General features: G+C 37.2%; 1 protein-coding gene across 3 annotated transcripts in view; it reads right to left on the bottom strand.

Annotated features, from left to right (window-relative positions):
* Positions 1 to 8640: 8640 nt before the first annotated feature.
* The window catches only part of slc26a5 (solute carrier family 26 member 5), an 81486-nt gene continuing 73669 nt past the window's right edge, over positions 8641 to 16457 (bottom strand). For 2 of the 3 annotated variants that reach the window (XM_043713848.2, XM_087999502.1), the window contains 3 exons: positions 16030 to 16239; positions 12532 to 12586; positions 8641 to 11695 (listed from right to left, as the gene is read on the bottom strand). In XM_043713848.2, the coding sequence (XP_043569783.2) occupies positions 11547 to 11695; positions 12532 to 12586; positions 16030 to 16239 (414 nt within the window). In that variant the 3' untranslated portion in view covers positions 8641 to 11546. Of the gene's footprint in view, positions 11696 to 12531; positions 12587 to 16029; positions 16240 to 16457 lie in introns of those variants that run through there. The other variant, XM_087999503.1, reaches the window with a different exon arrangement.

Genomic DNA, 16457 nt, shown 5'->3' with positions numbered 1-16457 from the left:
TCTCTTATAAATTCAGAAAAAAGTTTTTAAAAAATCACCCAACACCAGGTTATAGTCCAACAGTTTTATTCGGAAGCACTAGCTTTCGGAGCACTATTCCTTCATCAGGTGGTTGTGGAGTTTAAGACCATACAACACAATTTATAGCAAGAGATTAGTGTGATGCTACTGAAATGATATATTGAAAAAACTGCTTGTTTATTCTTTCATCTTTTGTAAATTTTTTATTGAAAAAGACTTGAGTTTTTTAAAATTAATACAAAAATAGTGTATCCACTATACAGTGTACTAACAGCACCAAAATTAAGAAAACTAACTACTGATCTACTCTACGATCTCCCCAAACATAAAAAGATAAGAAAGAAGGCTCTAGATCTTAAAAAAAAGCAGACCACAGTATCATATACATGTATTATTAACAACAAAGAAAGAAAACAGGTAAATAAATAAATACATTCAAAATAAAATTATATCAAGTCATAACAAAACCTGTATTTATACAGGATTCTTCCTGCCAGGTGCCCCAAAACCAACAATTATCATCATTACGGCCAAACAAAGGCCCTAAACAATATGGCCAATACATCTGTATCGGTCTCGGTCAAAAAGGGCTGCCATGTTCTATAAAATAATTCCATTTTTTGGTGCACCATATTTGTAAGGAAGTCCAGGGGAATATATTCCATAACTGTCCTATGCCAATTTGAAAGTCCCAGGGGACTTTCCGATATCCAACTTACTAAAATGGTTTTTATGATTTTATCCTTGCGCAAAAAGGAAAGGATAGTAAATAGTTTCTTCCCGTACGCATCTAGAGAAGGAAAATTTGGAAAGCCCAAAAGGAGAGACACTGGGTCCAACCCAATCTCCATTCCCAAAGTCTTTGCCAAGGCATTCACTAAGCAGTCCCAATATCTATGAATCTTATGGCATGTCCACAAACAATGAGTGAGAGTACCAACTTCTATTTTACATTTAGGGCACATTGGGGATGCTCCTGCAAGCCACTCTGGTACCATATGACCCCTGTAAAATATCTTCGAATAGCCCGAGTTCTATTACAGATAGAGATCTTCCTAGCATTTTCCCAGATATCCTCCCACATCTAAGGAGATTTCTATCCCTAATTCTTGATTCCAGGTTTTATATAACCTTTCCATGTCCTTCAATACCTTATTACTTACCGAGTGATAGAGTACTGACCTTTCCTTTCCATAACCGATTTGTACAGATTAGTCATCAATGTGGTCTTTTGTTTTTGTAAGTAGTCTCATACTTGAAAATATCAGAAAAGACCTTGCTGGACAACCTGAATATCTGATGCAACTGTTCGAAGGACATCATGAACTCCCCATCAACAGATCGCCCAAACAGGAGATGCCTCTGGACTCTCAAATTTAAAATCCAGCATCAGTCAAGCCGAGCTGAAATTCCTGCGATAGGAGTGGAAGGGAAGGTTTTTGTAAATTACCTTCACATCCTATTGCATCATCCTCCAAGCTTTGATTTGTATTTAATACAATCAGGTTTTTACAATGATCCGTAATAACTCATCTTATCCATAAATAATACATTGATGAGGGGAGATTTTGCTTGGGAAGCCTCAATATCCAATCAAATTAATTGTGGATCACAAGAGACCCAATCAGCTGGTTCCTCCGGAAAATCTAGACCTCCCCTTACTTGTGGGAGCTGCAACTTATCTAACTTAATAAAAGGGGCTATGATTCCAAATAAAAGCTGCCAACCCAACCATAAAGCTTATGCAGTGCCTGTCTCGGCAACAAAGGGGACATTCTCATTGGGTATAATAGGTGAGGTAGAATATTCATCTTGACCAAAGCCATTCTTCCTAGCCAGAATATCGGGAGACCTTCCCACCATTGGAGGTCCTGCCTTATTTTCTCCAATAAATGCGTATAGCATTTGGTCAGCTTTGTATAGCTGACCAAATACCAGAGTAATAAAAATACCTAAATAGAGAAAACCTCCCAGTGACAACCGAAAGGGGAAGTGGGATCCATCCGGAAAATTGTATGTGCTGGTAAGATCTCCTAGCGGCATGGCCTCTGATTTCAAAGTTAATTTTGTAACCTAAGAACATACCAAATAAGTTAACCATTTGAATTAAGTGGGGCACAGATATCAATGGGTCATTTAAGAAAAAGAAGAAAGTCGTCCGCACAAAGAGTGATTTTATGCTTACCTGATCCTACCTCCGGGGCCGTTATATTAGGGTCCGTTCGGATAGCTTCTGCCAGCAGTTCAATCACTAGTGTAAATAGCGGTGGTGAGAGAGGGCATCCTTGATGACAACCTCTGCCAACACGAAAGCTATCCGATCTTATGCCTTAGGTAATCACCGCTGCTTTAGAATCATTACTAACTGGGTCGCAGTATTATATAAAGATCTCTCCAATACCAAACCGTTCTATAGTGTATAAAAAAAGAAATGGCCACTCTACCAGATCGAATGCACTCTCTGCATCTAGGGAGACGACTAATCCCGATATTGCTCCTTGCTGGCAAACTTATATCACGTTTAACTTCTGATATTATTAGTTGATCTGTGACCCTCAATAAACCCCATCTGATCCTCTTTTATAATACATAGTAAAACTCTCTCTAGTCTTAATGCCATCATGGAGAGAATTTTAAAGTCCCCATTCAATAAGGATATAGGTCTGCACGAAGTACGGTCATCCAGGGCTTTTGCTTTCTAAAGAGAGATATTTGCTTCTCTGAGGGAGGGAGGAAGTCTACCCTGACTATATGAATAATTATACACATCTGTAAGTGCTCCAGCCAATTAGTCTATATTCTTTATAGAACTCAGCCTGAAATCCACATGTCCAGGCACTTTACTGCTCTGGAGCTGCCTCACCGCCTCCTGGACGTCCTGGGTTGTTGGGGGGGGGGGGGGGGGGGGGGGGGGGTGCGTTCAAAAACCTCACCTACTCTGGGGTTAAGCCAGAGGGCCAGATTTTTAAAGACTCCATCTTCCTCGCTCTACCCTCACAGCCCTCCGAGCATATACAACTCAAAGTAGAACTTTCTAAAGGCTACATTGATCTTTTTAGGATCACAAGTCAGGGTACCAGCACCCCCTCTAATAGATGTAATGGATTGGGGAGCCTTTTTCTTTCTGGCAAGGTATGCTAGATACCTGACTGGCTTATCGCTGTGCTCAAATAATCTCTGCTTCGCAAATAGTGTCTCATGGTCAGAGAGAGTTATATTCTTTATTTTACAAAACAATATCAAATTCAGAAAGATCGGGGGGACAAAATAAAAATATCGATTCTAGTATGACATTTGCATAGGTTAGAAATAGTAGTAAAATCTCTACCCTCAGGGCGAAGACACCTTCGCCAGTCCCAACTCCCTGTTCAGATCAGCCAACTGCCTAGATCTCAGATATACCCGCAGAACTACTAGGTATCTCCCCCGTATAATTATGTGACGCACTCAGAGAGCCATCAACTTGGAGAGTGCATCTGTTACAAATTTAAAAGGATGTGCCGGGGGGGCAATGTACAATCAAAATCCCGTACTCCTCTCCACATATTAGGGCTTTAAGTAATATATACCGCCCGGACTCCTCTTTTATCTGGTTTAGCATTTGGAAGGGAAGATTCGTCCGGATAAAAATGGTCACTCCCCTACCTTTTGAGCTACAAGATGAAAAGAACACCTGACTAAGTCCTCCCTCCTGTAGCTTCGAATGCTCCTTATCAAGTAGATGTGCCTCCTGTAAAAGGGATACATCAACTCTCTTTTTTAAGAATAGATATCTTTTTTCTTTTAATTGGCGAGTGGCTTCATTTGACATTCCAGGTGCACCATTTAAAATGAATGACTAGCCATGATCATTCAAGAAAGTCCAAGACCTCCCCCCACCCACCCCTCCAAAGGTGGAAGAGCCCCACTCAGAAAGCAGAGACCATAAACAATTCACAAATTAAAAAATACAACCTTTAAAACAACTAAATCAAAACAACTAAGAACTACCCCTAAAAAAAAAGTAAGACTAATTAAAAGGAGACTTTCCCACAGGGGACACTCCTACCTTCCACTAATCCCACCATAACATCTCCCAGCTGGAGCCATGCCCTCGGCCCAGACACTACAAAGTAAGATAAACAAATGCCAATGTCTTATAATACAAGAATTAGAAGTGGGCAACCAACCCACCCCCTCCATATTATTACCCAGGCACTCTTAACAAAACAGCAACATAAAATAAAAATTACAATACGAGCAAATATTAAAGGGAATTAAAACTGAGAACCATTCTCCAACAACCGGATTATAGATAAGAGTTAAAAGTTAAAAGAAAGAACTCTCACCGCCACCGCCCCCCCCCCCCCCCCACCCAAAGGAAGGATGGAAAATAGAAAGGGGGAGGAAGGAGAAGAAAAAAGGGGATAAATAAAGTTATTGTCCATATAGTTCAAACCCAGACTATTTGAGAGCATCCAAAAAATTCTTTTACTACTTCTGGCGATCCGATGTTGTACACAGATGCTCCATGACTGAAGCACAGCGTTGCTGGGTATCGCATAGAATACTGAATATTTAAATTCCTCAGACACTTCTTTACCTTGTCAGATGCCTTCCTCTTGCATACCACAACCGGAGAAAAGTCCTGGAACAGCATTATTTTGGATCCCTTGAATACAATGGCTTGGGGATCCTTCCCGAAAACTCGAGACCTCCAGCAACATGTGATTTTTAACTTTGTCCACCCCAGTCCAACACCAGCACTCCAAATCAGAACTTCAGAAAAATATTGCTCCTGATTCCAAGGAAGAATGTGTAAGACTACAAAAAGGGCAATAGGAGTGGCCTCCCCTGTGCTATAACCATTTTATAATTGGAACATATTTTTAAAAAGTGAAATTGCAAATGTTTCTGGGAATTGCTTACTTGAGCTACTGACCTGCGCTCCTATACTGTATGGGCTGGTGCTAATGCCTCTCCAAAGCAATGTTTGACCATTGATGAGAGTTTGGAGAAGTGAGAAAATATATACATTTGGATTTTAAACAATGGTTAATCACAACTCTGTTAAACACTAGTATGCAGGATGCAATTTATTACTTTACAACTATATTTACATTTTAAAACAAAAAATCTTTGTTCTAAACTATATGTCTATTATTACACAGAATTAACTTATCTTAAAATTGCAGGACTTTGAAGTACACTGTAAAATGCTCTGCAGCAGCATACTGTTGCCTAACTATCTGGAAAACCCGTATGAACTTTTTAGCCAGGAATTTAGAGAAGTCTCCCAAGATTAGAAATCACATCGAAAAATTCAAAATTACTCCATAAGAGGATAATCCAAAAGTTAACTATCAGATTTGCTTTTTGGAGTTTGTAATGTTCCAAAGACAAACAAAATAAAATCAGTTTCTATTACAAATTTCATTTTCTGCAGAGGCAGAATAACATACAGCACAGAAACCAGCCATTTGGTCAAACCAGTTTATGCAGGCATTTATGCTGCACAAGACTGAATATTCCAAGAGTGGCAGTCACAGTCTGATTACATGATTTTCTGTTAAGACTGAACTTCACAATGCTAGCCAGGAATACTGATCCTGGATATTTTAGAAAGCAGTACATATCTAATCTGGTACAGTTCACTCAGTGCAGGATATTCAGGCTTGGGAAGTCAAATCACATCCCCGTTGCAGCCACATTTAAATCAGAAAATGCACAATGTCCAGCAGCACAACCAACCACCGTGACAGCTAAGTATATAACATATGTAATCGTGGCAGCAGGTGCCTAGGATGAGAGTTAGGTATTGGAATATTCAGGATGCACTAAATTTGGAAGCAGGGGACTGAATTCAAATACCATGAGGTGGGGTGGGTCCAATCACAAGGATGCCAGGGATTGGAGGAGGTGGACTTGAGAGTCAGCTTAATAATTATCCTGCAGTTAGATTTTTTAAGTCATCTAACCAGATGACTAGTAGCTTACTGAAGCAGTACCCCCTGAATTGTCCAGCTTTTAATGTACTCAGAGTTACAGACCCATTCAAATTGCCATTGGAATCTTCAATTTCTTGGGCATGGAGTCTGGTCAGTATAGGTTTCCACATGACCTTGACATACAGCTGCAGTTTGTGCTGCCCAAATGGCTATTTAACCATTAGAATATTCAGGCTCGAGTGAAATTGGTACTGAGCAAATAGATGGAGCTGTGAATTGAAAAGGTTCCAGGTCTTGTTGGGCTTCATTCTGGGGTCTTAAAGAGGCAGATGTAACAGTGTTAATTTTCCAAAGTTCGTCAGATTCTGGAAAAACTTCAGACTTGAAAGCAGCAAGTAGAACCCCTCTATTCAAGTGAGCAGACTGAAAACTACAGGTCAGTTAGCTTGTCAACTGTCATGGGGAAAATATCGGAATTGATTAAGGAGATTGTAACAGTGAGGATGTGGGCATCTAGGAGGTAGGACAAAGTGACTGAAGGAGCTGCACAAAATGGCTTCTGCATCGTCAAACTGCACTGAACTAGACAGAATCAAGAAACTGCAGACCGATGTAGATCCAATTAATTGCAAAAGTAACGGTTTAACCCTAACCACAAGGCAGAACAAAGAAGATTCTAAGAACAGGTTGCTTACAAGAAATCGTGATAGGCTAAGGCAAAAATGCACAAGGGTCTTGCGCGATTTGATTAATTGTTACTACGCGATCATGCTCCATGTCCGACTATGAACCCTAAGTATATAAACTCTGTCGTTGGATTCTTTTGGTGGTCTCAGAGTACTTATACTTCTGGGCAGATCAGTCTACCGACCTGGCCGTAGCGAAGAATAAATGATTGCTTGTGCAATTGACAAAGTTGTTTACAGGTGTGTCTATTGACTGCAAATTTAGCCTCCCCCCAACCGGGGTTCAGATCTTCGTGAGCACCTGGAAAAATTCAAGCAGGAAAAAAAATCTGCATGATTGGTGAAAGGGAAATAGAGTTTGAGCAATTCGTTAGGGAGTTAAAGAGTTCTCTTTATCCATCATGATATTAAGACTACCATTGATGTTACTTGGATTTCCAAAAGACATTTGACAAGGTGTCAAAGATTATTGCACAAAATTAGTAGCTCATGATGTGAGGGTAGCATACTATCATGGACAGAAAGATTGTGCTTTCTGCTAGCCAGATAACAAATAAATGGGTCTTTGATAGGCAGGGGTATACTTGACCAACATTTTACAGTTCATATCACAGACGTACATGGGGGGAGCCAACCAGAGGCTAAATTTGCAGAGTACACAAAGGTAGGTAGGAAATTATGTTGTGAAGAAAACATCTGTTTGCAAGTTAATATGCAGAAGTCGAAGATGCCATAAAAGGTAGGTAAAATGTGAATCACATTGGCAGAAAGAACAAAAAAAGTATTATTTAAACCAAAAATGACTGCAGAATTTTGAGATGCAGATTTTCATAGAATCCCTGCAGTGTAGAAACAGGCCCTTCAGCCAACATGTCCACACCGAGCCTCCAAAGAGTAATCCACTCAGACCCATTCCCCTCCCCCATTACTCTATATTTACCCCTGACCCATGTACCTAACCTACACATCCCTGAACACTATGGGCAATTTAGCATAGCCAATTCTCCTAATGTGCACATCTTTGGATTGTGGGAGGAAACCCACACAGACACAGGGAAGCTCCACGCAGACATTCACTGGAAACTGGAATCGAACCAGAGTCCCCAAATCACTAAGGCAGCAGTGTTAACCACTGAGCCACAGTGATTCAGTCACAAAACGTTAGTGCATAAATCCAGCAAGTGATTAACATAGCTAGCCTTCATTTTGAACATATGTTTCAAATAATCAGGGCTTTGGTGAAACTGGACAACTACTGTGTGTTTTTTTTGTCTTAATTTACATTATCTAAATGTGTTGAAGTGGTTCAAAGGTGGTTTACCAGATTGATACCAGAATAAGCAGGTTATCTTGTGGAAATATTGGACAGGCTGGGTTTGTTTCCAATGGAGTTTGGAAGAGTAAGGGAGAAATTCATCGAAGTTTAAGATTCTGAATGATTTTGGAAAGAGCGTAGCCTTTTCTGGGCATGTCCAAGACGAGGAACACTTTAAAAATCATTGGCCACCCCTTAAGTCAGAAGATTGATAACTGTCTCTGTCTCTAGGTTATGCTATTTTGAAAGTTTCAGAAGGTGTCAGAATCACAGAATTTTGTTAGATAAAGGAATTAAAAGTTATTCAAGGTAGATGGGAATGTGGAATTCAGATCAGCTATGATCTTATCGAATGAAGGAGCTAGTTTAAAAAGGACCAAAATTTGTATGATCCTATTTTCTACTCTGTCTGGTCATTTCTTGAACACTTTTGAGGAGGAGGGAGGTTTCAATGCACTAAGACACTACAAATAAAAGCCGGTCAGTTGTTTGTTGTAGTGAATTAGATCTTTCAGTGAAACAAAAACATTTTTAAAAAGTTTAATCAGAATGCATGTGGGTAAAACCTGACCAGTTGCTACTTCTGACAATCTTTGATTTTGGAATAAATGACAGTGTCAGAATTAGCAACTGCAAACAAACTTTTTTAGAAGGTTATTTTAAAGAAAACTTGCAGAAGTCACACAAACAGTTTGCAGTACTGATCTTTCTTTATACTTAATACAAAAATACCTTTCAAAAACATCAAATTGCAGGCAACGTGTAAATTTACACATTCATGACAAATTCAAAACAGTTAATAGCTGATATAAAAATACAATTACAGAATTTATACTCCTATGGCCAACATGTTATGCATTTTATACTGCCATTTCCAGATGTCAGAAAATTAAGACAATATAAGAGTTCCTGAATTATTAAAAGAGATACAGTCACCAACTCTCAAAGCTGAAGGAATTTGAACTTTCAATGCAGATTTTAATTCTTGCTTTTAAGGTCAGGCAACGATCAAATTTTGCAACTGAGATTTTAGTTATAATTTTGAACAGCAAACAATAAGATATTTGCTTCTGTCATGTCTACTCACGCCAAAATACAGGTAGATTAGATTATTTTAGGTTTACCAAGGAACACATTCATTGATTCAAACCACTAGTCCAGCAATAGTCTATGTTAAACTTGTTCAAAATAAGATCACATGACTAGATACTTCTCATCTCAAACAAACATGGTGCTTGTCATTGTTCAAGAGCAAGACTGGACGTTTGAAGAAAGCTTACAAATAATGACAACAAACAAGGTTAAAAGAACAAGACAGCTGAGTGCTGAATTGGGAAAAACACCAGTTATCTGTTGTCAAATAACCCATCTCAAAAATGCATAAACACAGGTTTGATATTTTTCAGAGAAGTGCAAGCACTGAAATAGGATGACAGAACAAAACAAATTTAATATCTTCATTCTGGAGTTCCAATTGTTAGAAAAATTGAGAGAAGCAATTTCTTTCTTTTGGATAAAAACTGTCAAATGGCTTTTAAATTAGAAAATAACCAACTATCTCACCAGAACCTTGACCCTTCCTAGTTTGAACTAGAGACAAAAATCTTACACCAGCTATATTTAAATACTAGTTTTAAACATTCATAAATCGAGAATCTTCAAATATTTACTTGATAATGGACATGGTTACAGAAGAAATAGCTTATTTTCAGTAATGGTTTGAAAATATCAGCAATTTAGGTTTTCAAAAAACCTCACCAATTCACAGAACATACTGATAAGCATGATCTGTTAAATATACTCTGCATGCAAGAAACTGTTTTGAGATAAATGTAAAATGTGATAATAGAAGCAGACAAAAGAAATGTGGTAAAGCAGTTTGAGATGTATAGAGTGTAAAATAATCAGTTTTAGCAACTAAAATTGGACTTGTTTTGTATCACCTATATATTGTTGCTGGGGAAAAAACAAACTTGCAGAATTTGAAAAAAGAAATTCTTGGTTATATCCACAAATGGTTTGTAAAATTATACCAACAATGTGGGAATTTTAAATGTAAAGTGACTTCACAAAATAAATTAATGAAAAATAGCCTCTCAGATTTAGATAATAACTCAAAGTTCTTAAACAGATAAAAATCAGAGCATCAAATTTTTATTTTGATAATTTCAAAACCCGATTTTGCAGTTGAAAGAACACTTGAAACAAAAGATCCCACATTTTGTACATGGTCTGCAAGACATCTAACCTCAGTTGGGATAGGCCAATGAGCACTACATTTGGCTTCAGCATTCCTTGACAGAGGTGGAGGGGTTTTGGGGGGGGGGGGGGGGGGGGGGGGGGGGGAGGAATGGTGGTGAGGGATGCCAGGTTGGAACTGATCAAGCTTTTAATCCCCAATTCAAATTTTACTGGATTCAAATTCATGCCTAAAAAGAATTAGAGAGGAGCATTAAACCAAATGCTTTGTTTATCTGGTCAGAGAATGCATAATATAATTTAAGAATGCAGAAAAAATATAAAAGTCTGTAATTTAAGTAAATGATGCATTTATTACCTTGGTGGCATAAAATTATGGCATAATGGATTTTACAAAAAAGCCAACAGGAGTGAACCAGTCAGAATTATATTTCAGAATTGTTTTGCAGAATGATATTTAAAAAAAAACTTCTTCAAAGTGGTTGTGTCTGCTAAGGTGAAGAGAGTGTCAGATCATTAATCGATTGTGTGCATGGCATAGCTGAAGTACAGGTGGGTTTTAGTGGTATGTGGTATTGAGGGAAGGAGTTAACCTTAAGAGTCAAAATCACCTGTGCAAAATTTACAAGGCCAAACTGAAGTACTGTCTAGATGTTTTAACATCAATGATATTTATGGGGCTGAAGTTTCCAAATGGGTCACCAGTGCATCAAAAACACTAATAGTAACCAAAAACTGATTAAAATATATGCATTTACATTTCACTGTTTTTAGTGTTATATTTACATAAAGTAATCTAAGTTACATTTCGAAACCTGGTTTGCAAAGTTACCCAATGGTGGTTTACATATTTGTGATAGAATGGTGTTTCCACTTGATTCTGTGCCAAAAGGAGTAATGAGGGAGGGAGCACTAGTTTTGTTTAGAAGATCAATTACAAATCCATACATCTCAGATTTGATAAAGTTATTTTTTCAAGCAGAAATAAAGGGACAGTTTGGGCACTGATGGACAAAAACAATACAGAAAAGCAATCATTTGCTTTGATAGTCTTCCATTCGGTGAGACAAACATTACGTACATTGCATACATAGATATAGATGTTTATGCAGATATCTATGAAAAGAATCAAAACATTAAACAAAAATGGTTACTAACAGCTATCAGGCACTACAGAAGTTGCTCACATCTCAAACTCTTATCAGAATGAAATAAGTTAAAATTCAAATGTGTGGTGCAAACAATTAAACAGTCTTGATGGGATAATTTCCTTTGACAAACTTAAAACAGTTACCATTCTTGGAAATGCTGTGATATTTTCTTGCAGTTTTAACAGTTTCCAGATGATCTGCACCAAGATGACGTACTATAATAAATTACTTTATCATGTCAGTCAGTTCAAGAGGACATTTCTGTGGAACTGTCTCCTCTTAAAGATGCTAACTCCTGACAGTGAAGAACAGCATCATGTACAGAATGAAACAGAAGACTTCTTGGAATTGATTCATCAAAAAACTTCAACCTAGTCAGATCTTCCACAATGCATTCTACAAGTAAAACAAAAATAAGTGAGAATAGAAATTTTACCAACATTTGAAAGAGTCAAGAGGGGTCTAAACATGAGAATCTATAAGCAAACAGGCTGTGAAGGTTTTTGACATGGGTAACAACCTTGAACAAGCAATGCTACTCGGCGGAGAGCAAGGTTTACAATGACAGCAATCATTGCGGTTATAAGCATCAATTATAAATAAAAACACTAGCCAATTTGTAGTCTAATTCTATTGCCACATTTTACTGGGTACTTTAACTTGAGACTAAAGTACATTTATAGGATGAGATAAGTGTAATGAACAAAAATGTAATTAATTGACTTTTAGAAAAATGTAGATAAATATTACGTTAAATGAATAAAACATGTTGAACTTTATCTGGATTCTTAAAAAAAAAACGGAAAAATGATAGTGATTGTGGAGACTTGATGCTTTCCAAAATGAATGTTACAAAACCATTAACAACTGGCCCCAGAGGCCTTTTTGAAGCATATATTCTCCTCAGGTCTCAATCTGGATGAAAATTGAAAATATAACACATTTAGCTGTGAAATGGATACCAGAGCTTTGGTTGCTGTTTTGTCAGCAATTCAATAATCTCAATGCTAATGGTCTCAAACACAATCCACAAGATATTAGAAATAACGGAATTAAATGTATTTGGGTGGGGTCAAGGCACACTGCTACATTAAATGGCAATAATTAGATCTGGCCACAGTATGTTTATGTGAATGATTACTACAAAAACCAAATGCTCATGACCAAAGCATATTGCATAAGTTGGTACAAAAGGTGACATTTAAATGTCTCCTAAGCAGCATTACACTTACCACTACACCCAGCTATGAAGACATTGATTCCAATGTTGTCATATTCCTTTATTATCTAAAAATTATTAAAAATAAAACCATATCAATTGAGGTTAATACCGGCACGCATTTCCAGAATGTTAAAACGTTCTATTTAGGCCCTTTCAGTAGTTTGTTGTTGGCTCCAGATACTCAGGAGGCAGATACCACACATCTAATCCTTACTCTGTCCAGTTAATTTAAATCAAGTCAACAACAGGAAAATTTTTTAAAAGCTAGATGCAGAAGTGAGACCTATTTCTCCAACTATGCACAATAAGAATTACTACAATCAGCTCAGCTGCAATACTCCCCAGTGGTAAAAGAACCATTCTTGATTAAGAATTCCTGAGAATAAAATGGTCACCTGAGGCAGGTTCAAGAGGTTACATGTTTTTACAAGCAATAAAAAAAAAATTCTGAACTGTGCAAGAAATGACAACAAGCATCTTTCAGATGAATTGGGAGCATAAGAAAAACTTACACATAATTAATCATAAAACCCTCTTTACTTTTAAGTGCATCCACTTCATAGAATGTTAAGCTTTATCCAATGATTGCATTTTTGTATTTATTAAAATATGTTGAGCTTTTAGCTTTACAGCTTGACCAAATTGCATACATGCCTTTAAATTACAGCATAAAAATAGCAGGTTGTATCTGCTCTAAGTGTTCATCTCCCACTTGAGCAGTCACACCACCCCCACCTTCCAGTTGCAATGCAGCCTGAAATCATGCATGTTGCAGCCAGCTTGCCAGTCACAGGTAGATATGGCAAGTTGTGTAACACAAGCACCTCTAAATGACCGCTCACTCGAGAGAATCAAAGATTTGAAAATTGTACAACTGCATTAATCAGACAAGATGCAAATACTTTCTACTAATGCCCAATTTGTAGTCAAGTTTCTGGTGAAAGACATTGTTCACCTTGAAAAATATACATGCGAGAAGGACAGCGAAGGTTCACTAGATTGATCACAAGAATCACAAGTTTGTCATATGTGAAGAGATTAGATCAATAGGCTTATAACCACTAAAATTTAGAAGCATAAGAGGAGATCTCATTGATGTTTCCTTTTACTGGGGGATACAGAATAGGGGCTCACCATCTCAGGATACAGGGTAGACCATTTCAGCATGTTTCAGACTGAGACGGAGATATTTGTTCATGGAGGATGTTGAACCTATGGAATTCCTTCTCACAGAAGGCTGTGGAGGATATATCACTGAATAGGTTTAAGAAATACAGGATCAGCCATGATCTTGTTGAATGACGACCAGGTTCAATACATTGAATGGTCTACTCCTGTCCCAGTCTGTATTTTTATATTGTTAGAATTGTGATGCTATGACAAAAATAGTTTCAGTCCCTTCAGTTCATTTCTTACACAAAGTCAAAATATGCATTGTAATTTTGTTCAGTTTACTAGTACTTCCCTAATTTCCTTCTGTTCAAATTAATACCTTATTCCTTAATGCCTTTAGTCTATTTTCCTTCTGTATGATACTACAATTGCTAACAAATTTTAATTGATATTAATTCCATTTATTACTATCAGTTGTACTTGGCTGATACTTCAAATGCAAAATATTGCATGGCCAGAGGTGCCATCGTTCAGAGGAAGAGGTTAAACCAGGTTCTTCTCTACCAGTTCTGTTAGAGAAAAAAATCTATTTGAATTACATATTATTTGAAGAACAGCCTGTTCAAATTTCCAAGTAACATTTGCCAACAAGCAAAATAGTGAAATTCTGAGATAAAACAAAGTGCTAACATTTCAAGCAGCAGCTGTCAATACTGGAAGTCAACCCTGTAGTTAGATGCCTTTTACGAAAACCAGAATCTTATGATTTTACAGATGAGCAAACTGCAGGAAAAAAACTAGGAGAACAAATTTAAAAGACGACAGATTATTAAACTGTAAAACAAAAGTCATACTAGTATAAAACAAAAAAAATGAGAAAAAGGATGTCAGAAACCCAAAAAAACATGAGTCACCGTGAACAAGATATATGGAAAGGAAACTATTATCGTTCTCACATGGCTTCTCACTGGAGATGTGAACAGTTTCAACAGAACTGGAGGAGAAGTGGAGGGCATGATAGGTAAAACGCAAGGTAGACCCAAGGGTTCACTGAAAATAAAATAAAATGCATAGAGGATATGATCACATCACCTACTGTGTACCCATAAGGTAATGTCTGAAGTGTGCATTCACAGGTTAAATGTCAATATTAAAGACGAAAGTCTGTAAATGACTCAAAGTCAGTCCCCTTACTGCCCCTTTTAAGGGTCAGTCATGGATTAGTGGCAGCATTTTCATAGAGTAAAAAAAAGTGAGGATTCAAATCTTAGTCAAAGGACTGAAGCACACAGGGATGAGGGACAGTGGTTTGCCTTACCAGAGCTGTCTCCTTTTAGACAGGCACTAAACTAACATCCCCATCTGGCTCCTCTAGTGGATATAGCTCATCAGGGCTATATAATGTGCAAGGGATTTCTCCAACATTTATTCTGCAGACCGCCACCAAAACAGAGAAATAGCTAAACAGTATCTATAAACATCCCGGTTAGCATATAAAAAATGCTCAATTAGAGTTCTCTCAAGGCCTCGTCTGGGAGGATGAGCATGATTTGGCCAGTTTTTGTGTGGGTCTAGCTATCAAAAATGTGGCTACAAGAACTGCCATTTGTGTCTGAAATTCTATGCTCCTTTGCACGTAGTTGGATACATTTAGGCAAATTACATCATAACAAGCACTGCAACTGAATAACAATTTTGACCAAAATGCTTAAGTACTATGAACTGCCATATTTTTTTTTTAAAAAAAAAATTCCTTTTTCAGGATCTAAGGATCACAGATTTTTTTAGCATCTGCAATAATTGGAACAACTTTTCTGGTAATACAATAGATTGTATTCTATAAAAATTATATAATATCCAAAGATGAATCCTTGACATAAGCCAAGTGAGTTTTTCATTGGAGAAACAACAGCTACATATAAAAGGCATTACATGCATTGTACCCTGTAGTAATAACTAAAACTAGATAACTATGGATAATATGGAATTTGATTCATACTTAACAGCAATAAATTACATATTATTCAGAGGCAGAGAAAAATAGACAATATTTCCTCAGTCTAATGAAGCAATGTAGTCATGATTAACTACAGATGGCATGTTTTACTTATGGAGGAGGCATCTTAACATTTTTAAATAAATATAAACTACATATAATTAGAGACAAATTGTCACCTATCAGTAGCAAAGGTTATTAATACATTTCAAAAAATGTTTTAAAAAGCCACGCTTAGCCTTGAATATCAAGTCAACATAGACCAGTTACTATTGATGATTTAATCATCGAATTGTATCATGCTACACCTAGCTCCTTATAGATAAATCAGATTCAGTATACACTTTAGCTTTCAAGTCAGCGAATATTAACCCAAGTCCCATCAAAATTAACACTTACCATTTTAAGCACCTTTGTTCCAACACTGTCTATAAAACTGACCGAGCTAAAATCCAGAATTAAAGCGTGTGTGTCAGCTGCTGATTTAATAAAGGCCGTCAATTTATGTTTTGCATCAGATTCCACAATATTCAGAACATTTGAAGCTCCATTCTGAATTGCTTCATTTGGAACTTCTTCAGACACAGCTTTCTGTTTTGCAGCCTCGCTCTGCAGAACAAACAAAGATAGACCATGAGGGGGCACCTCAATACTAAGTGCCTATTAACACTACTATAGCATGGTTGTGAAATAAGGTTGATCATTTCCTGGGAGATAATCTTTATAATACACAAAAGCTAAGTATGCTCAAGTGAACAATCTTCTTTTAGCAATATTTAGATCAATATCCATCAACAATAGACTGCAAGGACAGAAGAATAAGATGG

Source organism: Chiloscyllium plagiosum, unplaced genomic scaffold, assembly GCF_037043375.1.
Source record: "Chiloscyllium plagiosum isolate Xiang-an unplaced genomic scaffold, Cpla_swu_hap1 HiC_scaffold_23, whole genome shotgun sequence".
In the NCBI taxonomy this organism is placed as follows: Eukaryota; Metazoa; Chordata; class Chondrichthyes; order Orectolobiformes; family Hemiscylliidae; genus Chiloscyllium; species Chiloscyllium plagiosum.
The sequence above is the reverse complement of the archived record's forward strand: the minus strand, read 5'-3'. Positions and strand labels throughout refer to the sequence as shown.